The sequence below is a fragment of the Hyperolius riggenbachi genome, chromosome 4 (genome assembly GCF_040937935.1).
Source record: "Hyperolius riggenbachi isolate aHypRig1 chromosome 4, aHypRig1.pri, whole genome shotgun sequence".
NCBI lineage: Eukaryota > Metazoa > Chordata > Amphibia > Anura > Hyperoliidae > Hyperolius > Hyperolius riggenbachi.
In genome coordinates this window covers 474688228-474714333 of record NC_090649.1, presented here as the reverse complement: position 1 = coordinate 474714333, position 26106 = coordinate 474688228, and the positions used below count along the sequence as shown (strand labels likewise).

The following is a 26106-nucleotide window of genomic DNA, read 5'->3' as shown; positions in this document are numbered from 1 at the left end:
CAGTGTCATAGAGGTGTAAGCAGGGGAGGGGACAGGCGCAGTGTCAGAGGTGTAAGCAGGGGAGGGGACAGGCGCAGTGTCAGAGGTGTAAGCAGGGGAGGGGACAGGCGCAGTGTCAGAGGTGTAAGCAGGGGAGGGGACAGTTGTAGTGTCAGAGAGGTGTAAGCAGGGGAGGGGACAGTTGTAGTGTCAGAGGTGTAAGCAGGGGAGGGGACAGTTGTAGTGTCAGAGAGGTGTAAGCAGGGGAGGGGACAGTTGTAGTGTCAGAGAGGTGTAAGCAGGGGAGGGGACAGTTGTAGTGTCAGAGAGGTGTAAGCAGGGGAGGGGACAGGCGCAGTGTCATAGAGGTGTAAGCAGGGGAGGGGACAGTTGCAGTGTCATAGAGGTGTAAGCAGGGGAGGGGACAAGCGCAGTGTCAGAGGTGTAAGCAGGGGAGGGGACAGGCGCAGTGTCAGAGGTGTAAGCAGGGGAGGGGACAGGCGCAGTGTCATAGAGGTGTAAGCAGAGGAGGGGACAGGCGCAGTGTCATAGAGGTGTACACTGGGGAAAAGTCTATTAATGGTTACAACTAATCAAAGCCTATATAGAGGTGATCATTACCAGCTTATCCTATATAATTTCCCTTTCCCTGCGTCCTCATGTCCATGCGTCCATCGTGCCTGACGTTTTTGTGCGGCACATGGACGGACGCGTGCCTAGGCATTTTTTTGCCTGGGTTGCAGCTGGCCGCGCGTTAAGGGGGGCGTGAGGAGAATGGGAGACTCAACCCTTTGAAGTTTCTCCTGCTGTTCGTCAGCCTTAAAGCGGTTTAAAACTCTGACAAAATTTTCAATAAAAATGCGTTTTCCTACTTTTTATAACCCACACAATTATCATATTTGTTTTTGTACGCAAGTATTATTATTCATTTAGACATTATAACTTCCCGAAGTTCAGTTAATTTATTTTTAAAGCTGCTAGTGCATTTTATTCATAAGGGCCCGTTTCCACTAGTGCGGTGCGAATCGCTGGGATTCCACCGCTGACAAAATCGCATGCGGATGCGATTCCGCATGCGACTTTTGCCGCGATTTCGCATAGGCAGGCTATGAGCGATTTTAACCATGTCACTGCCTGGTTCAATTTGCATTAGTTTTCGTGCGAAATCGCGGCAAAAAACGCATGTGCGTTTTCCCTATTAAATAGCCTGCGAATCGCCTGCATTCCTCACGCAGGCGAATTCTGCAGGCCCTACCGTGCAGAAAAATCCTGCACAGAAAAACGCACCAAAAAACTGACAAGTGGAAACAGTCTCATCCACTTGTATTGGTTATGCGAATCCGCATGCAGACAACGCATGCGGATTCGCTCTAGTGGAAACGGGCCCTAACTGTTGTCATTCTGTTGTGAATGCTGCCACCAGTGATTTCTGACCTGTGTCTCACCCCAGGACTCATCAGCTGAAGTTCTGCACAGCCAGAGAATGTTTACATAAATGTATCAAGTAAAGAATGTGTACACAAGATAAGCTTTACAACAGTTTGGATGCGGGTTCTCCCTGCAGAGGAATGTCAGCCCTGTGATGTAACCCTTTGAATGCTGTTTTACTTTAAAAAAAACAAACAAACAAACCATTGTGTTAGTATATTATATGCTGTAAATCTTTTAGAGCAAAGAAGAAATTCTGTGTTACATTCCACTTTATGTGAACAGTCTGCAGAGTCCTACACAAATCACCACCCACACAAGTTAAAGCAGACCTGTGAGGAGAAAAAGTTTAAAAGTCAGATAGTGTGCCCGAGGTGGCGCAGGGCAGTCAGATCGGACACAGAGGCATGTTCCCTGCTCTATGCCATACCTCTGTGTCCCCTCTGCGCCGCTCTCAGCTCCTCCTGTGCTGTGGCCCCCTGACATTGCCCACAAGCTGCTTGTCAGTAATCTACGAGGGGAAGGGGCGTCCCTTGCAGGAGAAGCACTCCTGCAAAAAGCCCACACTGGCATTAAGAACTCCCCTTCACCAGCTGTAATTGGTTAGCTCTGCCTCTCCCCGCCCCTTCCGTTTATAAAATGCTCCCACTGACTTACATTAAAATTGTCGTAAAATCGTGTGATTTTACCGCAATTTTGATGCAATTTAACGGGAGCCTTTTTTAAAAAGCTCTGAGAAAGCGCTGATTGCTAAAAAGCGCTCAGAAAAGCGCTTATAGTGTATCTGAGCCCTTAGGCTACATTCACAGTAAGACGTTGCGTTGCACTCCCAAAAAACAGAAAAACGATGCAATGGAATTAAAAAGCTGAGCCACTGATTATGCATACAAGTGAAGGATACAGTCAAGAAAAGGTATGCTTTACTACCTCTTTTAAAGGACTTCCGAGGCCAAATGTCAAAGTTAAATACCTGCATGACTTTTGTAGGCACGGAGGACGCTGTCTGCGCCCTCCGTGCCGTTCCGCAGGGTCCCCGCCGCTCAATAGCCCCCCGGGCCAGCTCCCGACCTCATGGCCCGGGTCGGGCTCTCCTGCCTGCACTAACATGGCCGCATGAGCTGGCCGCGGCTGCGCAGTCTGTTGCGTGGATCGGGGGGGTTGGCCTTAGAGCTGCGCAGCCGCACTCGCGGCTATGTGAACTACGCAGCCAGCTCATGCGGCCATGTTAGTGCAGGCAGGAGAGCCCGGGCCGTGAGGTCGGGAGCCGGCCGGGGGGGGGGGGGGGCGCTATTGAGCGGCGGAGACCTGGCGGAACGGCGCGGACGGCGTCCTCCATGCCTACAAAAGTGATGCAGTTATTTAACTTTTTTTGACATTTGGCCTCGGCAGTTCTTTAATGGTAACATACTGTGTTGGTTTGTTTTAGTACTTTGGACCCCAACGCACCACATGCACTGTGATTGTTGCATAAATGTACTATTGCAGTGCAACATTCTGCGCTAACCACTTGAGGACCAGTGGTTTTGTGACCAGGTGATTATTTTTTTTTTGTTTTTGTTTTTACAATTCAGCACTTCACAACTTTAACAGTTTATTACTTGGCCATGTAACTACACCCAAATGAATGTTACCCCCTTTTCTTCTCACAAATAGGGCTTTCATTTGGTGGTCTCTGATTGCTGCTGCGTTTATTATTATTAGTATTAATATTATTATTATTACTAGTGACCTTAGCCCGTTTAAAAACAGGTTAGGTCTGTCAGTTATCTGCCGTGCGCGCGCACCCCGCCAGCCACGCGCACACACGCCCGCCCCTTCTGGGCCCGTCCTCCTCCGACTCTCGGCAGTGTCTCTGCCTTGTCTTGTCCCTGCACATGCGCAGTGCTAAAAAGCACCGACACACGGACAGATGCAGGGACACTTTCCTATTAGGTAGGATTATTATTATTAATTTAAAAAAAGACCTTATTTTAAAAAAACAAAACAAAACTTTTTTTAATTTCCCTCTCCCCTAAATTGCCCCTAGACTACTTTACATACATACATACATACATACATACATACATACATACATACATACATACATACATACATACAGCACATTATACATATGTCTATGGCAGGGATTAGATTTTGAGCCCTTCCGTGGGACAGTTAAGTGACAAGGCTGTCCCCTGTACAGCGCTGCGGGAGGTCGCATCGCTATATACATAGCTTTTCCCCTGTATATAAAAAAACAGCCTGCTAGCCGCGATTGCGGGCTGGCAGGCTGATCACTGCGGCCGGCTCTGTTTACTAACTGGCGCTCGTGCGAGCTTCCGTCTAATCTCGTTCCTCGCGAGATCACGCCATATGGTGTGACGGAGGAACGAGAGACCCACTCTGTGGCTGCCATCCTGCGTTAGGCGGTCGCAGAGCAGTTAAGTTGCCCCCATAAAGTCGCACCGTGACGCACCACTGTGATCGTCCTTAGCCTTAGGGAATTGTAGGGACGGCCCATGAGATGAAAATAATTTTGAGTACCGTATTATGCTATTTTTTTTTTATAATTTATGCAGCTTGAAAATGGACCAATCAAATTTTACTTCAGCAGGATTTGATTGGTTCATGTTCAAGCTGCACAAACATGCATACAAAATTTGCATAACGCTGCATCAACTCAAAATTATTTACATCTCATTGACCATCCCATATTTGAAGTCGTTGCTGCCTATTCTTCAATTTATGGGATAGAAACAAAACTCTGGTAGCCCCATGGAAACAATCGTTCTGTTCTCACCTTTGGCCCCTCCCCCTTGGTGTCTCAGCTCTCCTGTTGAGGACGAGGACCTGTTAGTGAACGTGTGGTCTTGGCAATGTGCTTCTAAAGAGACTGATGCTGAGAATTGCATACGTTAAGATTCTGGCGCTGACAGATAATTTCCTGCCATGAAAGCTAAGTGCAGCCCTTTGTGTACCAGTGTCTCGCATTACCTCCACCGCTCCATTTACTGTACACGCTACATCTATTTGTCCGAATCCCCACCACTCAATAAAGCCCAGGAGATGCTGCCTCTTAATGGAATGCCAGGGAAAGCTGCTGGATGGAAGCTCTGTATTCCTGATTGACAGGGGGAAAACATATGTTAAACTGATCATTTGTATGAAAAAAACAAAAAAATAAATAAAGTGGACCTGAACTCTTGCACAGGACAGAAGGAAAACATGGAGAAATGCACCCTGTATGTATTTAGAGAGTTTAGCCTGTTTAATTCCCCCTTATTTGTGTCTAATCACAAGTTGTAATTTGATCCCTCCCTGTGTCACATGACTGCCACGGCAGATAAACTTATCTGAAAGCACAGGCTGTTAACAATATGGCTGCTTCCATGAATCAGGAAGTAGAAACAGTGCAGATTTAGTTTAGGATTTGTATTGGCTGTAATGCTGTCCATACACTGGTCGATTATAGAATGATAGTCACCTTATCGATTCTTAGAATCGATCCAAAATAAATGAATCGAACAAACATATTTTTTTTTTTTTTTTTTTTTTGCTCATAAACTAGGGTCGATTTTTGGTTCCATTTTTGCACCTTTAATCGATCTTCGATCACAAAATAAGCAACCCTGATGAATCAGATCAAGTAAAGGTCGATCGAATACTTAATGAAAAGCGCTTGATTCTTGTTCCATCGATTGAAACAACCCGACATACTTGATTGATTCATTTAAAAAATTTGACAAATTATCGGCTGATAAGAATCGATTCTACATCAAAATGAAAACTCGATTCTTGTGTTTCTGGGGTTCCACGTGGGGCAACAATGGGGGTCAGGAGGACGTGAGAAGCAAGGGTCCCTGTCATCCATTCATTCCTGGAAATAATTACTGCGGTCTGTTTTCTATAAACAAATGAGTGATAAGCAAGCCTTCTGTAAACACACGGCCTGGAAGTCCGCACAGAGGCTACACAGAAGTTGCTGCAAACAAACAACCAGTGTCGCGACGGACTTACTACAGAGCCATCTGCTTTGCTAAGATGTAGTTAAATGTACTGTCTTATCTGTTGACTGAATAAACTCCTAAACTTTGAGGACGCCTAAGAAGTTCTATCTCCTATGCGGTTGCTGTGATGAGTGTTTGCAGCTCTTATAAATGAGTTGCGGGTGCCGGGAAAAAAAGGTGTAGTGTTGTTGCCAATAGCAACCAACATATAGTTTCTTTCAACCAGCATTGCGGAAACAAAGACAAATGTCTTTCCAATGACAAAGCCCACACATTGATCTTGCAAACGTCCAACCCATTTACATACTGTGCATGCAAGCGGAAGTGACGTTATAGACGACATGCATGTATTCTGTAGGACACGTGCATTCCATTGAACCAGTCATGCCGTATATTTACGCCCCGCAAAACTTCAGTGCGCATATATATACGGCCGCCACAAACGCCTGCCGTATGCGCTCCTGATCGCGGTCTTGTGCGCGCCCGTGTTAGTACTCAGATCATTGAATGGGTACCTCGTTCGCATTCACCGATCTAAGTGCCTGCGATCAGTGATCACCGGGCATCAATGAGTACTAACCGCAAGCACAGGAAGATAAAGCGTGGGGACATCTAGTGGCCAAATAGTAAAAATGCACCCTACATATATTACATTTAATAAAAATACATAAAATTCTATATAAAGTAAACCCTTACCTTCCCTCCCATAGTTACCAAAATAAAACACTTGTATAAAAAAGTGACATTTAAAAAAGCAGACACAAGGGACTGTAGATTTTGACAGTCGATAACCTTTTATTTTACACACTCCAGAAATTGTGCAACGCGCTTTATAGGCATGACCAGGCAATAAGGTAGGAGCATAGAACATTTGCAGGTATGTAATACACCCAGCTTCTCTGTCATCTACAGACACCTGCAGATGTTCTATGCTCCTGCCTTATTGCCTGACGAGGCGGGGTCGTGCCTGTGAAACGTGTTGCACAATTTCTGCAGTGTGTAAAATTTTTATCGACTGTCAAAATCTACAGTCCCTTGTGTCTGCTTGGAGGTGTCGAGTCCACCACTGCCTCCTCTATATATCCGTTTTGAGCCTTTTAGTTATTTTATTCTTTTGGCGCCTCTGTTTGCTGTTATACTCTCTTGTATTTGTTTTGTGAAGGTGGACACCCTGCTTAGCTGCTGTTTACAATTCATATATGTCAGGCTAAGCGCTGTCAGGGAAGAGCCCCGCCCACGTCCTGCACTCTTCCAGGCAGTAATAATGACTCCCCTAATGGCGGGCAGCATTTGCACATCCATTTCTTACAAGCAGAGCATTAATGATGTGATTTTCTTGTGATTGCAGTTATCGAATGGGGCGACGATGTCCACACCATCACAGAAGACGAAGCCGTCATGCTGGTGAACCATCAAGCCACGGGAGACGTCTGCACGTTAATGATGTGCTTACAGGACAAAGGCCGGGTATGGTGACTTTTTATGGTGACTGATTGCACGCAGGACCTGAAAAGTGCTAGGAGGACGTACTGCACAGCTTCTTTGGTGCTTATTGCTGTGTAGTTTAAAGGACAGCTGAAGTAAGAAGAATATGGAGGCTGCCATATTTGTTACCTTTTAAAAAATACCAGTTGTCTGGCAGCCCTGCTGATCTATTTGGCTGCGGTAGTGTCTGAATAACACCGGAAACAAGCATGCAGCTAATCTTGTCAGATCTGACAATAACGTCAGAAACGCCTGATCTGCTGCATTCTTGTTCAGGGGCTATGGCTAAAAGCATTAGAGGCGGAGGCTCAGCAGGACAGCCAGGTAACTGGTACCGTATTGCTTAACTGCTTAAAGGGATACTGTAGGGGGGTCAGGGGAAAATGAGTTGAACTTACCCGGGGCTTCTAACGGTCCCCCGCAGACATCCTGTGTTGGCGCAGCCACTCCCCAATGCTCTGGCCCCGCCTCCGGTTCACTTCTGGAATTTCAGACTTTAAAGTCTGAAAACCACTGCGCCTGCGTTGCTGTGTCCTCGATCCCGCTGATGTCATCAAGAGCGCACAGCGCAGGCCCAGTATGGTCTGTGTCTGCACAGTACGCTCCTGGTGACCTCAACGGGAGCGAAGACACGGCAATGCAGGCGCAGTGGTTTTCAGACTTTAAAGTCAGAAATTCCAGAAGTGAACCGGAGGCGGGGCCGGAGCATCGGGGAGTGGTTGCGCCAACACAGGATGTCTGCGGGGGACCATTAGAAGCCCCGGGTAACTTCAACTCATTTTACCCCTACAGTATTCCTTTAAGGACCGCGGTTATTGAAATCTATGCCCTGTTTTGGTGGGCTCCTGGCTGGCTTGGCGTAGATTTCAATCATCGCCCGATCGCGCCGCTAAAACCCGACACCTCTCGCCGCAGTTTACTGGCTCTGCCTGTCTCTGACGGTAGAGTCATGTGAGCCGGTCAGGAGCAGATTTCATTGGCTCCTGGCCGTGTCTATCAATGTAAGCCGCTCCCATTGGCTTACATTGATAGACAATGTATTAGAGGCAGAGGATCAACATGACAGCCAGGCAACTGGTATTGCTTAAAAGGAAATAAACATGGCAGCCTCCACATACATCTCATTACAGTTGTCCTTGAAAGGGAAATAAATATGGTAGCCTACATATCCCTCTCACTTCATTCCACCATAAGGAATTCATTTTGGGCTTGATTCATTAAGCTGCACTGTTAAGCAGCGCACCTTAACCCTTTGGGCACTGGCTGCCTAACCCCCCCCCCCCCCCCCTTAATGACCAGGCCATTTTATATGCGGGGTGGGGGTGTTGTTTGAGGGGTCAGTTAGCCGGATCCCCAGTATAGCTAGCTGGGCATGGTGTCCCCATTGTAGCCAGATGTCCCCTGTATCACCTCCCAGGCTCCAGCGTTGAGCAGCTCTAGCCCCCTCCGCTCTGGCCGGCATCCCAGCTTGTACTGCCGCTAAGTCCCTGAGTCGCTGTTTGATGACGTCATCAAGCTGGGACCCGACACGTCAGCGAGCTGGGATGCCGGCCAGAGCGGAGGGGAGGGACAATCACCGGGGGAACGTCAGGAAGGTGAGTCCCCGTCCTCTTCTTCTTCATCAGACCGCCACTGCCAACAGTGATCACTACGATCCGCCGGCGATCGTAGTGATCAGGAGCCAATCGCATATGACAGCTGCGGCGTAGGATTTACTACACGTGGTCACCAAAAGGTTAATGTGAAGGAGCGCCTGCTATTGCATTGCATGCCTTAGGCCCGGTTCACACTTGCGGTGGCCCTCCGGAATCGCCGTGCCGGAGCCGCACCGCCTGCAGAACGGACGGAACGGACGCACGGCATAGCAATTAAAGCCTATGCGTCCGTTCACATGGGTCCGTTCTGCAGAACCGGAGCCGGACCGGATCCGGACTCCGGCCTCCGTTCCAACATGCGCTATTTTTTCCTCCGGCTCCTCCGGCAGCCGTATCCGGGGCGGAGCCGGACTGCACCATCCGGCCAATACACACCAATGGGAACCGGAGGCCGCACAACACACTGGCTGAGAAATCCGGATGTTCTACCCCACTTCCTATGCGGATTATTGCGGCGATATTGGATGGGGACACATGGGGAAGCATTTTGGAGTGGAGCAGCACAGCTGGATCCGGATCCGGAGATGTTGGCAGCATGTCGCAGGTGGAGGTGAGTGCTAAGCAGCAGAGGGCCTGATTCCACAGGTCCCCCTTCTGCTGACCTCCCAGACCCCAACTTTTTTTTTTGTTTTTTTAGGTACTTTTGCCAAACGGATCCGGATTGCATCCTGATGACCACCTGATGCAACCTGACCGGATCCGGATCGGATCCGGATCAGAACCGTACGGTTCCGATCCGGATCCGGTCCGGATCCGGTCAGGTTATCCGGTCCGTTTGGCACACAACCGCTAATGTGAACCGGGCCTTATATAGCAGTGCTCGCTGCTATGTAAGGAGCGAGCCTTCCTTAGGAGCGTGCCTTCCTTAGGAGCGTGCCTTCCTTTAGAGCGTGCTATGTAAAGGCCCGCCCAGCGGGAGGGTCTGACGGACCCGTTCATTACAGTAGTGCATGTGTACGCACCTTAAAGGGGAACTGAAAAGAGAGGTATATGGAGGCTGTCATGTTTATTTCCTTTTAGACAATACCAGTTGCCTGGCAGCCCTGCTGATCCTCTGCCTCTAATACTATTAGCCATAGCCCCTGAACAAGCATGCAGCAGATCAGGTGTTTCAGTGGTTCAGACTTATAAGTCTGATCTGACAAGACTAGCTGCATGCTTGTTTCTGGTTTTAATCAGATACTACTGCAGAGAAATAGACCAGCAGGGCCACCAGGTAACTGGTATTGATTAAAAGGAAATAAACATGACAGCCTCCATATACCTCTCTCTTCAGTTCCCCTTTAAAGGAACACTATCGATCTACATATTTTTTTTCAATTGAGATAGGAATTGTTTGGGAAGTGCTGCTAAGTACTGGTGTATACATTTCACTGGCAACCTCTTTGTTTACTGTTATCAAAATACTTTCAAACTTTACTGATGCCAAAACTGATGGCAGACTGAGACATGAGGAGAGGGGAAATTCCCCTCACACTTGAGCAGTTAACCCTGTGTGTAACTCTGTGTGAGAGATGGAGAGAAAGCTCACAGCTTTTCATACTGTTTTTGCTTTCTCAGAAAAATACTCTGTAGTCTGATATGCAACTCTGGCTGTGCGTTGAAGCAGACACCCCTTCTGCAATTGATTTGTCCCAATATAGCTAAATCCTACTCTCAATAAATTAAAGCTTTTGCCTCTGATATTTAACAAGTAGGAAAATGTTTACACAGCTACTTAGACATTATTTGTACATTGTAATTTTAGAACACTTGGGCATTGATAGTATTCCTTTAAGGCATGCATTAGTGGCCGCTCCTTCACATTAAGGTGCCCTGCTTTAGCAGTGCAGCTTAATGAATCAAGCTCTTTATATTTTATATTATTTAAACTTATTGTGCCGGCCAGCAGCAATGGGATTGTCTCAGTTACAGCCTCAGTCTAGTGACCTTCTTTGTTAATTTAATTCATTCATTAGGAATTAATTTTATATAAAACTTTTTGTTGTTGTTTGTTTTTGTAATATATATGTGTAGAATACCTGGTGCAGCAGTTCATTGGTGCTGGTCTCCTTGCTGCAGATGCCCGATTGCTGCCAACTTCCTCCACCCACCCTCAGTCAGAACCCCGCCTTCTACAGTGACTTGAGCAGCAATGTGGGAGGGGTGATTGCTATTCTTGCTGAAGCCACGCCTCCCTACTGACTGACAGCCTAGATTGTTACATCACTGGTAGGGCGGGGCTAAATACCAATATACAGCAACATCTAGATAGAGGAAGTGTTTGAGGCTGAAACCAGGAAATTTACCATAAAAGCGGGTATCTTGAATAATTTACTGCATTGTACTATATGTCACTACAGGGCCTCTTTAATGAGAGAATACAAAATGAGAAGAGAGATGACAGCCATTTCTTAACCCTTTCAGTACTGGCAGGCTCTGGGAGAACTTAAAACTAAAAGTCAAAATAACCATACACTGGTCATAATTACCTTCTGTGTAGTCTACTCCTCAATCTCTTTCTCCTCTCCCGTGTCCTGTTTGTCCACTGTGATCAAGGGAATTCTCCATCCTCCATTTTAAAAATGGCCATTACCCCATAACTGCTTCCTGGTCAGCATACTGTTAAACTGTAATATCGGCCAACTTGAGCCATAGGGACACATGGACATTACCTAGCTCATCGGTTGTCCTTTCAGTTATAACTGACAGCAACTGATCTATAACTGACAGCAATTGATATATTTCAATTCTGACAAAATCTTGTCAGAACTGGAAGTAATCATTGTAAGAAGAAAATGGTAAGCTTTTGAGAGGAAGCGATGGTGAGGTAAGTACTGTATATACTAGAGTATAAGCCGACCTGAGTATAAGAAGACACCCCCCCCAACATTTACCTTAAAAAGCTGGAAAAAATGTTTGACCCGAGTATAAGCCGGGGGTGGCAAAAGCCACAGCACCACTCAAGGCACCACTCACAGCCATGGCCGGCCACAACCATACATTAGAAAAACAGCATAAATTCAGCAGATTGCAATAATAAGTCCGAACATAGGCATATAATGGAGATGGATATACAAAGAACTCCTGTTGCAAAGTTTCAGCTGACATAAAGCAAGGAATGCAGAGCCACGTAGTCATGTATCTAAAACTTGTCATACGTATGCAAGGATTCTCACCACTCAGACACTGTTCCTGTGTGCCTTCCAAGGCTACAACTCCAGATGACCCTTCCATGGGAGGTCCCAGCTAACCTCAAGTGTGTGGTCTCTCACCACTGTGCATATAGTGGGGGGACTGTGGGGGTTACCCAAAGAGTAGTGACTTGAGTATAAGCCGACACCCCCAGTTTTGGGCCACCTTTTTTGGCCCAAAAATTATCCTTCTACTCCAGTATATACAGTATGTAATATGCATTTGCAGGTACGTTGTTTTTATTTTAAAAATGTTTCCTCGGTTCAGGTTCGCTTTGCGAACAAAAGCTTTTTATTTTTCTTGTTTGCCAGATCTCGTTCTTTGATTGGCTTGCAATGATCACAGGGTCAGGAGCCAATGAAATCCGCTCCTGGACGTTGTACGGAGGTCTGCTGTCTATTAGACAGCTGAGCAAGCAAACTGCAGTGGTGACGGGAGCGATGGCACTGTGCAAATACAGTAAATGAAACCAACACCCTGCCAGGAATAACAGGCAGTAATCAGGGCGCACATTTTAATTTGCCTGGAAGTTCTTAAAGGGCATATTTAGGCACTTTTTTTTTTTTTTTGAAGACATTTGATAGAACTTTATTTCTCAATAATTTATGCATAAAAAGGTTTTGTTGAATTAAAAAAAAGTAGATTTTTTTTGTGAGACCTAAAACAAAACTGCCTCCTGTACCATTTCATATTTCCTCCTCAGCGTCTCCCTGTTGCCTGCTCCTTCCCTCCCAGGCAGTCTGTAGACCCGGTAGGCTGCCAGTCGGTAGGAAAGTGGGGCTTCAGCTGACAGACAAGTCACTCACCCTCTTTTGTGCCCATTCAACCAAAGGGGCAGCATTTCAGGCTGATGGCACATGAGCAGGCAGCTGTCGGTCACTTGGGATCTATGGACTGGTGCAGCAGGTCAATTCTTTTTCTGCAAAACATTTTGTTTCAACAAAACTTTTTAAAGCATAAGTAATTTAAAGTGAATCTGTAAAGCCCCATACACACGTTCAATAGCGGTCTTTTATGCAGCACAATTATCAAACAACTTTTGTTGTGAAACAAGTTGAAACAACCAAAAAAGTTGCTTGCTATTATTCACACAACGAATATGATGTCAATCCAACAGTTGGATTGACGTCTTATCAGTTGTTTGAACAATGGCATACAATTTTTTTGGGTTGTTTCAATTTGTTTCACAGCTAAAGTTGTTTGATAATTGTGCTGCATAAAAGGCCGCTGTTAAGCGTGTGTATGGGGCTTACAGAGAACCCGAGGTGGGGTTCTAAGTATGAAATCTGCGCTCAGAGGCTGGGTCTGCTTATATTGCCCAGCCTCTGTTGCTATTTCAATCCCCCCTAAGTTCCCCCTGGGCGCCGCTCCCCTCATAAATAACAGCCGACACGCAGCGTGTCCCAGCGGGCTGTTTACTTTTGTCCTGTCACTCTCGCCGCTCCCCCGCATAGCGCCGGTCCCAGCCCACGTCGAATCCCTCCAATCAGCGGGGAGGGAAGGGACGCAGGAGGGGACCAGAGCTCTGCAGGAGGCGGGGGAGCGGCAAGACTGACAGGACAAAGGTAAACACAGCCCGCACAGCGCAGCTGTGATTTATGGGGAGAACGGAGCGCAGGGGGAACTTAGGGAGGATTGAAATAGCAACAGAGGCTGGGCAGTATAGGCAGACCCAGCCTCTGAGCTCAGATTTCATTCTTAGAACTCCACCTCGAGTTCTCTTTAAGAAAAAAAAATGCCTCTATGGGGTACTTGCCTCCGGGCGGGGGAAGCCTCAGGATCCGTATGACACTTCCCCTGTCCTCTTGAGCCTTGGGGATCTCTCAAAAATCCCCCGACAAGTGACAAGTAGCGCGCAGCAATGTTTACAATCTTTGCTCCTGTGCAGCTGCAGTATCTGCCTTCCGATCGGGGTCAGGCAGAAATTGCTGAGCCTGATCGGGTCTGCTCTACTGTGCAGGCAGCTCATGGGTGAAGAGGCCGGGGGAAGCCTCATTAGGATCCAGATGCTTCCCCCTCCTGAGGAAAGTGTCCCCCGAGGCAGTTTTTTTTAAATTACAGATTTTCTTTTAAATCATGATGATTAAAGGGAAGGTTCAGGGAAACCTGTAAAAAAATAAAAATCCCTATCCACTTACTTGGGGCTTCCTCCAGCCCGTGGCAGGCAGGAGGTGCCTTCGCCGCCGCTCCAGAGGCTTCCGGTCGTCTTCGGTGGCCGACCCGACCTGGCCAGGCCGGTGCTCCAACGTTTTGTCCTACATTGTCGAAATGTCCTACGCTCATGACAGAATGATGGAGAACTCCATCGAGGAGACCTACAAATCGAAATAACCTACTATGAAAATAGGCTGATTGTATATGTGTTTCACTATATGTTATTGCTAATAAAGTAATAACGGAAATAAGTTTGAAAATGCAGCAGTTAAAGATGATTAATTTGTGCTTAGGGCGGCTGCACGACCCCTAGAAAGAGGCCTGCTCATTAGGAAACACTTGCCGCTGCACTCCCTACAGCCACAGGCTTACTCCGCACACCCGTAGGGTAAACCGATGAGGGGAAATGAGAAAACCTAAATGCGCATGTGCAGAGTGGGCGTGGAAAGTACTGAGCACGCGCAGAAGGGAATGTAGGCAAAATCGACGCGTAGGTCAAAACGTTGGAGCACCGGCTGCCAGGTCGGGCTCTTCTGCGCTCCAAGGACGAGCTCTTCTGCGTCCCACGCGGGCGCGCTGACGTCATCGGACGTCCTCCGGGCTGTACTGCGCATGCGCAGAACTACTGCGCCTGCGCAGTACAGCCCGGAGGACGTCTGATGACGTCAGCGCGCCCGTGTGGAGCGCAGAAGAGCCCGACCTGGCAGCCGGCCTGGCCAGGTCAGGTCGGCCACCGAAGACGACCGGAAGCCTCTGGAGCGGCGGCGAGGGCACCTCCTGCCTGCCACGGGCTGGAGGAAGCCCCAGGTAAGTGGATAGGGATTTTTATTTTTTTACAGGTTTCCCTGAACCTTCCCTTTAAAGTTTACCTGTAAGGAAAACAGCATCCAATTTTGATAATTACCCCAGTAAAGGGGAAGCCACCAGATAATCCAGAAGCTTCCCCCGTCCCCCTCCTCCTCTCTGGTCCAGTTCCTGGGAACCCTCAAACCTCCTGGACAAGGGCTTACTAATGGAGAAGGGCCACACTGCAGGTGCAGATGGCGTGGGCCTGCGCAGAGGCACTGACCTGATCGGGCTCAGGACTCTGTGCCACTGCGCGAGCCAGCCTGCGTAGTGCGGCCACTGCTCGTTCATGTACGGGAGCTCAGCTGCGAGCTCTCAGGAGTCCCAGCGGTGATCTGGAGGAGGATGCGGAAGGCCTTTGGAAGATCCAGAGGCCTTCCCTTTACTGGGGTAAGAATCTAACTTATCCCTTTGCCAACTTACAGGTTTTCTTTAAAGAGAATCTGTAAGCCCCCCCCCCCCCCCCCCCCCAAAAAAAAAAAAAAAAAAAAAAAAAGAGCCCCTGGGGAATACTTACCTTGGGAGGGAGGAGCCACTAGAGCAGGCACGGGCAAACTTGGCCCTCCAGCTGTTAAGGAACTACAAGTCCCACAATGCATTGCATGAGTCTGACAGCCACAGTCATGACTCATAAAGGCAAATGCATTGTGGGATTTGTAGTTCCTTAACAGCTGGCGGGCCAAGTTTGCCCATGCCTGATCTAGATCCTGAAGATGCTTCCCCCATCCTGCTCAGCCTTCTGGATACAGCACTGGCTCCCCCGGACACAGAACGGCCAAATTATTGCCTCTGTGCACATGCTCAGCAGCGTCTCGGGCTCCGGCGGCAATGGCCGAGCCGTATCGGGTCCATTCTACTGCGCAGGTGCATACGGCTCACACCTGCACAATAGAACGGACCCGATCAGACTTGGCTATTTCCACCGGAGCCCAAGCGGAGAGCCGCTTCTGTGCATGTGCGCACGCCAACAAGGATATCCTCAGGACGTCCCAGTGCTGGATCCCATCTACTGAGGAGGACAGGGGAAGCCTCGTTAGGGTCCAGAGGCTCCTCCCTCCTGATGTAAGTATTTCTCAGCGGCTTTTTTTTGTTTTTTTTTGTTACAGATTCACTTTAAATACGTCACAAAAAAAGAACTATGCCTGAACTAGTACTATAATGGGGATAGCAATGGCAGCCTCCATGTTCCTCTTTTTTCAGGTTCCCTTTAATCAGATTACCCCCATTAGCTGGTGGTGGATGTGCCAATGCATAATCTGACAAGCATTATCACAGATACGCATGTGGACATCCTATCCTTGGCCTGGCTGAGCGGCATCTTCTCTGCGGAGCAGAAAGGAGCGGGAGGCCTCCCAGCGTAGCTGAATACTATAGCAACCGCTAGAAGAAATCCATTTTGGCCAGTTGCTGTTCTGACGAGCAGGGTTGATCCCCAGGGCCAGGTAAGGGCAGTATGTAAAGCGAACCTGAAGGTGATCTCAGGAAGTAAAACTAAGCTAGCGCTGGACAATTTAAAATAATACATGATCAGGGGTTTCCTGCAGGGAAAGGGCAAATCTGGGTTTTCATTACTTCCAAAGACTGACTTATTGAAAGTTTAAATTGCAATACATATATGTAGTCTATGCACTGTGTACAGTTAGATGAACATACTGTATAATATAAAGTTTACATCTGGTACATCATATGTATAGGGCCCATAGCACAAGCTGCCAATCACCCTCCCTCCGAACAGACTAACATTTATATCTGTAGTAGCATCTCCATCTTTCTCCTCATGCTGATGCCTTGCAAGTACACCCTCAGCATTGTGTCCTCCGCCCCAGCCTGGTACCCTCCCCTGCCCCCTGCCTGCCTGGATCAAATTACATCTCTTTTTTTTTTACAATGTGAAGAGAAGAGAGGAGACACAGAAGAATAGCTGCAGCCTGTCTTATCTTGTGTGTATGATATAATGCTTAGCCCAGATGTCTTGTCTGCGTGCCTGGATTAGATTACATCTCTTTTCACAGTGGCAGTTGGCTGGGAGCAGGACATGGGGTGGATCATGACATCAATCCCCCAGCATCCTTAGCATTCCTGGCCGATTTCAGGCAGGGGATGGGGATTTCAAGACCATATGTGGAATATGGATGGGGGGGGGGGAGGGGGGAATCACAAGCCGGCCATCACAGTTCAAGAACTATCAAAGAATTTTTTTTCTCTGTAAATGCCACATACCTATAGAGCTTTTAGTCAGCAACAATGAAAATGTTTTTCAGAAGTCTCTCAGCACAGACTGTGTGAAGAGAAAAGCCTTGTTTACCAGCTGTTTTGTAACTATTTGTGTCAGCATCTGGGGGAGGCAGAGGTGCACTGTAACCTGGCTGTAAACTGTTTACTTTACACTGGCGTGGCAGAGAGAGACACACACAGACAGGAACACAGAGCTTCAGCTGATGATGATTTACACACATTTGAAGCTATATTTCTCCTTTCTATCATTCTGAACTTATTCTAGTCCGAGTATTAGAGCCAGCGAAGATAGTTTCTGTATGCTGGATGTGCCGGGCACAGTCCTCCATAGTAATGCCCACAATGAGAACTGTTCTCTGTAAATATCATATTATCTTCACATAAAACATGAAAAGATGAAAAAAAGTCTTTGTATTGCTGTTTGCTAGTAATTACTGGAAATATATGTGGAATTTAGAATTTAAGTTAACTTTGATAGTTGTCCTTTAAAGGTCCACTATCACGAAAATCGTTAAATACATGCAAACACGTACAAATGCAAACATATACAAATATTTCTTCCAGAGTAAAATGAGCTATAAATGACTTTTCTTCTATGTTGCTGTCACTTGCAGTAGGCTGACAGAACCGACAGGTTTTGGACTAGCCCATCTCCTCATGGGGGATTCTCAAGGTTTTCTTTATTTTCAAAAGCACTTAGTGAATGGGACTTGCTCCGTCCAACTGACAAAAAAGTGAGCAGGGAAGCTGTGCAGCATCTTTGTATAAATCCTTTTAGAAGAATGTCTTTATAAACCATAAAGGCCATGCTGAGAATCCCCCATGAGGAGATTGGCTAGTCTAAAACCTGTCAGTTTTGTCTGCCTCCTGTACATGACAGCAACATAAGAGAAAAGTAATTTATAGCTTATTTTACTGTGTAAGACATGTACTTCTTATTTGTATGTGTTTACGTGCATTTTACATTTTTACAGTTTTTCACGATAGTGGTCCTTGTAAGAACCAATAGGGATTTTTTTTTTGTAAGCCTGGGAGAGAATGCCTTCTGATGGTGTTAGCGGCGGTAATTATTTGCGCATTACTGTTGGAACATAAAGTTTTGCCTTGCAGTTATCGCTGTAGGTAACCTCTGATCATCTTCTTTATCATTACATGCTGAGGTTTACTTCCGGGTAATAACAGCAAGTTCTGCCCATGCTCCTAGGACCTGTACAAAACAAACAGTAGCATTATTAATCTTTCTTATACAAGAGTTGTAATGGCTAGGGACAGCACCAGGGCTGTGGAGTCGGTACAAAAATCCTCCGACTCCTCAGTTAACCTCCTTGGTGGTAACCCCGAGCTAGGGTCGGGGCGGAAAACCACAGCTAAGAGCGGTAATCCTGACCTCTGCTCGGGGTAGCCGCCGGAGGCTGTATGCAGAGTATAGCGCGCAGCGGGAGCGTTTCTACATACCTCCCTGGGATCCCGACGTCGGCTGGCAGTCTTCTTCCTCTCCTCCGGGGCTCTGCTTCCTGCTGGTGAGATCACCGGCTGTCATCATGACAGCCAGCAATCGCACTTTAGAGTTGCAGCGCCACCCGGAGGATGGAGGCATAACTGCAGCGTGGGAGCCCAGGGAGGTGAGTGATTGCTGGAACTGCTGCAGATCTCCCTAGCAGCATGATTTTTTCCAGGTCTTAGGGTCTGAAAGGGTGCAAAAGAATTGCACCGCTTTTAGACCCTAAAATCCGGAAAGAATCATGCCGCCAAGGGGGTTAATGAAACCACCGACTCCGGGTACCCAAAATTGCTCCGACTTCACAGTCCTGGACGGCACTGCTGGGACCTGCAGATTACCCAGTTATCTCCTACCAATCGTGTGAGTCCATGACACGCCCCCTTGGAGCACACTCTCACCTCCATCAGCCACTGAAGTGGTAGCCAGTGACTATGGACCCACCCATAAATGTGTTACAGGAGGGAGGGGTCACAGCTCAGGCCACACCCCCTCTTATAGGTGTTGAAGGTAGGAGAGCAAGTGGCAGTTTGTACCTTGGCTTATCTTGCAGAGTGGTGCTGAAGAGCGGATGAACTGCAGCCTGAGACACGCTATATCCCAGAAAGAAGGAGGGAGGGTGATTGGCAGCTTATGCTTTGGGCCCCCCCATAAAGTGCTGCAGGAGGGAGGGTGAGTTGCAGCTTAGCTACACCCTGTTCCAGAAAGCATCAGATTAGGGTTGGGGAGAGAGGGCCTGTGGTTGTGGGCTTTAGCTCCAAAACAGATATTTATAAACCTAATTCTAGTTAAATAGATGGGATTTAGGAAAGCAGCATCTGGAGTTCTGCTTTAAATCTAGTTGCAACGATCTTAACTCACCTATTCAGACTGATTGATTGACAATTCTGTAATGTCTGTATGCGGCCTTAAAGAGGAACTCCAGTGAAAATAATGTAATAAAAAAAGTGCTTCGTTTTTACAGTAATTATGTCTAAATGATTTAGTCAGTGTTTGCCCGCTGTAAAATCTTTCCTCTCCCTGATTTACATTCTGACATTTACCACATGGGGACATTTTTACTGCTGGCAGGTGATGTCAGTGGAAGGAGATGCTACTTGCTTTTTTTTAGCAGTTGGACCCAGCTATTATTTCCCACAATGTGATGAGGTTCACAGACAGGAAACTGTCAGGGCCATGGTCATGACATCACACTGTGGGAGGGGTCTCACCACAATATCAGCCATGCAGCGCCCCCTGAGGATCAGTTTGAAAAAAAGAAAAGATTTCTCATGGGAAAGTGGGTATCAGCTACTGATTGGGATGAAGTTAAATTCTTGGTCACGGTTTCTCTTTAAAGGACTTCCGAGGCCAAAATCCGGGCCCAAAACATAAAAAAAGTTAGCTACCTTCATGGCTTTGTAAGGCACGGAGGACGCCGTCCGCGCCCTCCGTGCCGTTCCGCCTGGTCCCCTCTGGTGAATAGCCCCCCGAAAGGCTGCGACCCCACGGTCCGGGTCGGCATCTTCTGCCCCTATAAAGATGGCCGCTGGAGCTGGCCACGGCTGCGCAGTCCGCATAGCCGCTACTGCGGCTGCGCAGCTCTAGGGCCAACCCCCCGATAACGTAACAGGTAGCGTGGATCGGAGGGTTGGCCCTAGAGCTGCGCAGCCGCAGTAGCGGCTATGCGGACTGCGCAGCCGTGGCCAGCTCCGGCGGCCATCTTTATAGGGGCAGAAGATGCCGACCCGGACCGTGGGGTCGCAGCCTTTCGGGGGGCTATTCACCAGAGGGGACCAGGCGGAACGGCACGGAGGGCGCGGACGGCGTCCTCCGTGCCTTACAAAGCCATGAAGGTAGCTAACTTTTTTTATGTTTTGGGCCCGGATTTTGGCCTCGGAAGTCCTTTAAAGAAAACCTGTACTGAAAATAAAAGTCAAAATAAGCATACACAAGTCATACTTACCTTACATGTAGTCTACTCCTCAGTGTCTTTCTACTGTCCCGCGTCCTATTTGTTCACTATGATCAAGGGAATTTTCCGTCCTCCATTTTGAAAATAGCCATTACCCCATAACAGCTTTCTGGTCAGCACACAGTTAAACTGTAACATCGCCCACTTGAGCCATAGGGAACCATGGACATTACCTGGTACATCCGTTTTCCTCTCAGCTATAACTGACAGCAACTGATATTTTACTGACAGCAACTGATATATTTCAGATCTGACAAAATATTGTCAGAACTGGAAGGGATTATTGTCAGAAGAAAATGGTGAGCTTCTGAGAGGAACGGATGGCAAGGCAACTATGTAATGTTCATTAGAAGTTACCTCATGTGTTTATTTTAAATATTTTTACTCAGTACAGGTTCTCTTTAAGCTAATCCTAGGTGGATCAATAGCAGCAAGATCATTTTGCAAATGACCCATTACTTCCCAGTAGGGAATAATTTGGGGAGCTGCTATCACTGCACATTACCAACAGGCTGCTCTGAAATGTGATCTGATTTTTGGCTATATTTTTCCTGAAATTTGAACAAACCTCCTCTGCTTTAGCTTTGTAGTGCAGCCTTAGCTCATGACATCCCCAACAACCAGCTCCTCCCCTACGCAGTCTGTTCCCTAGGCTCCACCCCTTGTAATTGGGGCCTAATCCTAACTTTTAACCATAGGCAAAACCGGCCTTTCGTCGTCCCTTTAGCTGCAGCACCCCTATATATAACTTTATCAGATGCCCCAAAAAATATAGAAATCTGTATGGTGTGTTGGCCACCTTTAAAGAGAACCCGAGGTGGGTTTAAAGAATATTATCTGCATACAGCGGCTGGATCTGCCTATACAGCCCAGCCTCTGTTGCTATCCCAAACCCCCCTAAGGTCCCCCTGCACTCTGCAATCCCTCATAAATCACAGCCACGCTGCTGACAAACAGCTTGTCAGAGCTGGCTGTGTTTATCTCTATAGTGTCAGTCTGCTGCTCTCCCCGCCTCCTGCAGAACTCCGGGCCCCGTCTGCATCCCTTCCCTCCTTGCTGATTGGAGGGAAGGGACGGGGGCAGGGACCGGAGCAAAGCAGGAGGCGGGGGAGCAGCTGAGACTGACACTACAGATGTAAACACAGCCTCACAGCACGGCTGTGATTTATGAGGGATTGCAGAGTGCAGGGGGACCTTAGTGGGGTTTGGAATAGCAACAGAGGCTGGGCTGTATAGGCAGATCCAGCCTCTGTATGCAGATAACATTCTTTAACCATTTACCGCCATCCTAACGTATTAAAACGTCATGCTTACCGCTATTAACAGCAACATGACGTTTTAATACGTCGCGCATTCCCGCCGCTGCTACCGCCGTGTGTCCGCCGCTACCGCCGCCATTACCGTCGGGATCCCGTGCTGGGCGATTGGGGAAGAGGACTGAACAGTCCTCTACCCAATCGCAGTGCCTGGAGTGAATGGACGTGACCGCGAACAGCGGCTACGTCCATTCACATAAACAGGAAATGTAACAGTTTAATAAAGTGTGTAAAAAAAAAAAAAAAAAAAAAAAAGTGAACACGTCCTATGAGTGTTCACCAGCGCCATCTTGTGGCCAAAAAGTATATTACACTTACAAAATACATACATTTTCAAGTATATACACATCATTAATAAAATTACACTTCCAACCCTCCCCCCCAAAAAAAACACTTGTAAAAAAAAAAAAAATCAGCTTAAAAAAAAAAAAAAATAGTTGCCTTAGGGACTCAGCTTTTTTTATTCTATATTTTATGGGGGAAAATTAATTTTAATTTATTACATAGGGGCTTGTAATTATGGCCAGAACAAACAGAAAAATAACCACTTATATTTCAAAATAATATACTGTCGCCATACATTGTGGTAGGGACATAATCTAAACGGTTTAATTATCGGGACCACTGGGCAAATACAACGTGTTTGTTTTATCCACAGGAGAATGTTTAATTTTAAAACTATAAAGGCTGAACACTGAGAAATAATGATTTTTTTTTCTTTTTTTTTCTGTTTTTCTCATTAAAATGCATTTAGAATAAAAAAATTCTTAGCAAAATGTAGTATCCACAGAAAGCCTAATTGGTGGCGAAAAAAACGAGGTATAGATCATTTTCTTGTGATAAGTAGTAATAAAGTTATTAGGGAATAAAAGGGAGGAGCGCTGACAACTGAAAATTGCTCTGGTCCGTTAGGATAAAAACCCTTGGGGGTGAACTGGTTAAACACAACTCGGGTTCTCTTTAAGATGGCCGCATATGATACAAGTTTTTATATTTCTTTCCAGTTCAAGAAGCACAATCCATTTTTCTTATGAATTGTAACATTTGAAAAATGTAACCAATGCATCGCACACGTGTTCAGTTTTTCACCAATTCTGAAAACAAAAATGAATGAAAACTATAAAAAATGTTTTGCTTTGATCCAATCAAGAAATTGACAGTATATCTTACACTTAATCGGACTTTTAAACGGGTTTCTCACTTAAAGAGAAACCGTAACCAAGAATTAAACTTCATCCCAATCAGTAGCAGATACCCCCTTTCCCATGAGAAAACTATTCCTTTTCTCAAACGGATCATCAGGGGGCGCTGTATGGCTGATTTTATGGTGAAACCCCTCCCACAGTGTGATGTCAGTGCCTCACAGCTCTGAGGTACTGACATCACACTGGGAGCCTTGTTGCATTGTGGGAAATAAAAGCCATTTCCAACTGCCAAAAAAAGCACGCAGCATCTCCTTCCAGTGATATCACCTGCCAGCAGTAAAAATGTCACCATGTGATAAATGTCAGAATGTAAATCAGGGAGAGGAAAGCTTTTACAATGAGCAAACACAGACTAAATCATTAATACATAATTATTGTAAAAATTAAGCACTTTCCATTAACCCTCCAGGACAGGTATACATCGAGATCTGGCCCCTCCCAGGAATTTATTTTTACTGGAGTTCCTCTTTAAATAAAAAGAAAAGCATTTTTTTTTGTACAACTTTTGTCAAATTGGCATGAAACCGGATCTTTTCATTGCATCGTGTGACCCCCCCCCCCCCCCCTTTTATCAAAGGAGGAATCAGTTTAGCTTAAATTAAAATGCCACTTTTGGGTGACCCTTCTGAAAGGATTTTTCCTCCACTTGAAACCTGTCACGGGAAATGGCAGCGCTCTTGTCCTTGGAAGAAACTTGTCCTTGAATTTATTTTTAGCTTTCCATCTAATGTGAATAATTGCACTCGCGTGTGACCCTACAATCTGCTGTCAATCACCGTCTGTCATAGAGCATATTGAGCACTGTCTCGTGGCACCAGGACAGGAGACCTCCGGCCAGCAAGCTAGACTAGTGCTTAGGTCTCTCCCATGGGGGCCCGTCATCGTCGTGGGAGAGTCTATTAGGGATAATTTGTGCACAATTTATGCTGAAACTAACGCCCTCCTTTTACTGTACCTGTTTTTGAATGCGAGGTTTATAATCTGCCTGTTATTGGAGCTCTGCCCACTTGTGCTGGTGGTCAATTCAGGTGTAGCGTCTGTTTGGAAGCGCTGCCATTACCACCTTCTTCTCTGGCCAGCAAGGCCGGGTCCGGTGGGCCGAGGGGTCCCCAATGTCTGGCCCCGGTTGCTTCTCAAACCAGTCCTGTAAATACAAGGCAGAAACATTTCATGAATGGACAGATGAATACATATTACTGAGGTCAGTTTAAGGGGTAATTTTTATTTCTTTGATAGTCGCCAGTTATGCGTCTTAAAGCTTAGGCTTGTAGAACTAATGCAATTTTGATTGGCCAATCACTGACCAGTTTTACCACCTTCATGTAGTATAAGGACCCACAGATTTGTGTACAGAATGTTTCGGTAAGCTCTCATACTACATGGAGGTGGTACAATTGGCCAATCACAATTGGATGTATGTACACACATCTGATGAGCACCAAAAAGAGTTGGACTCCAGGAAAAAATGAAGAGTTGTATGTGCTTGATGGAAGAAGGCTGCTAAGGTTGTTTATCCTAGATTGTAAAATGTATGGCCAGCCTAAAGGTAGCCATACGTCAGGTAACTTGGCGGCCGATCGACCATCCAATTCGATTATTTTAGTCAAAGAAGATGAAAATCGGTGTGCCAAGTGCATGCCCGACCAACAATGCAACCAATTTCAGGCCAAAATTGCCCGCGTAAGTCGATCAAGCATGCTGCAAGATGTTGATCGATTGGGTGCGCGGCAGTCATGGCATACAACTTTGGGACGATCAGCGAACGCAAAGAAACCCCCGGCACTGTTAGTCCCCCAACCCTTAGCAACTGCTGTTTAGGAAATGCTTTTGAAAACAAAGAAAACCCTGAGAATCCCCCATGAGGAGATGGAATAGTCCAAAACCTGTTGGTTCTGTCAGATTTGAACTGCTTACTTTTTTTGCTGTAGTGGTCCTTCAATGTAAATCGGTAATGTATCCTTTATGAAGCTGCTGCTTGTTTGCTGATTGCGCTTCTGCTGACCTCACAAACGACACAGCCGTTCCTCTCAGTGCTCCGCCTACATCACCAGATGTGGGTGGAGTTTATAACCGACAGACTCTATATATTACACCCATCTCCGGCAGTCATCAAGTCATTGTCTTGTCACATTTTGAGCCCCTGAGAAGATACAGAATCATGAACACAACAGATGCTAAGCAGCGTCTTGGAAAATCCGATCGACCGCGGCGCTTGTGCAGTCGATGGTAAAAGCATTAAGAAAGCTGCCATTCATTTCAATGCAGGATGCGCTGGATCCCGGCGGTAAAAGTCACGCACTAATGCTGGCAGTCACCTGTGTGAACTAGCTCAAACTGTCTCTGCTGTTGCTCCCTGGTGAAGCACCGCCCACTGCAGCCCTAGAGAGCAGAGTAATGCCACAAAGCATCCTGGGAAATGCAAATTACAGGTTTCCTTTTGCAAATAATACTTTTTTTTTTTTCTGACTGACTGTAGGGGTGTCGCTGACACTGCCAGAGACTGATGATTTAATGCGGATGGCTTGCCTGGCATTTTATTCTAATTGCCCTTTTGTTGCAGGTGGTTCGGCAGATGATGTGGCTGATGGACCATATATTTAAATATACCAATTTTGGTATCGTGTCCCTGGTACACGGAGACTTTTTCATCCGACAGGTAAGCCCTCTTCAGTCTGTCATTCCTGATTTGTGTGCGGCAAGATTTACTAAAAAAAATAAATGCACTGGGAACATTGCTAAAGAGAGAGAGGAGAGGTTAAAAGCCAAATCCAGGAAAATATATATATATTTTTTTATTTTTATAACTATTGTAAAAAATAAGCAATTTTGTTCATGATGCTATTTTGACTGCAGTTCCTCTTTAACCCCCCCCTGGCGTTATGATTCTTTCCGTATTTTAGGGACTAAAAGCTGCGCAACTTTTTTTGCAGGCTTTTTGACCCTAAAACTGGGTAAAAAATTCACACCGAAGGGAGATCTGCAGCAGCCCCAGCACAGACTTCCCTCCCTGGGATCCAGCACTACAGTTCTCCCTCCGTCCTCCGGGTGGCGCTTTAACACTGTAGTGAGATTGCTGTCTGTCATCATGATGACAAACCGCGATCTCACCTGACAGGTGCAAAGACTCGGAGGACAGGAAGGAAAGTGGCTGCCGGCGTCTGGATCCCCCGGGAGGTGAGTTAAAACGCCCG

The 26106-nt window shown here is 46.7% G+C and overlaps 1 protein-coding gene across 1 annotated transcript in view; it reads left to right on the top strand.

Moving 5' to 3' along the window:
- The window catches only part of LPGAT1 (lysophosphatidylglycerol acyltransferase 1), a 159829-nt gene that overhangs the window by 96544 nt on the left and 37179 nt on the right, over positions 1-26106 (top strand). The window contains exons 3-4 of the mRNA XM_068232934.1: positions 6742-6860; positions 25476-25571. Of these exons, the coding sequence (XP_068089035.1) occupies positions 6742-6860; positions 25476-25571 (215 nt within the window). The remainder of the gene's footprint in view (positions 1-6741; positions 6861-25475; positions 25572-26106) is intronic.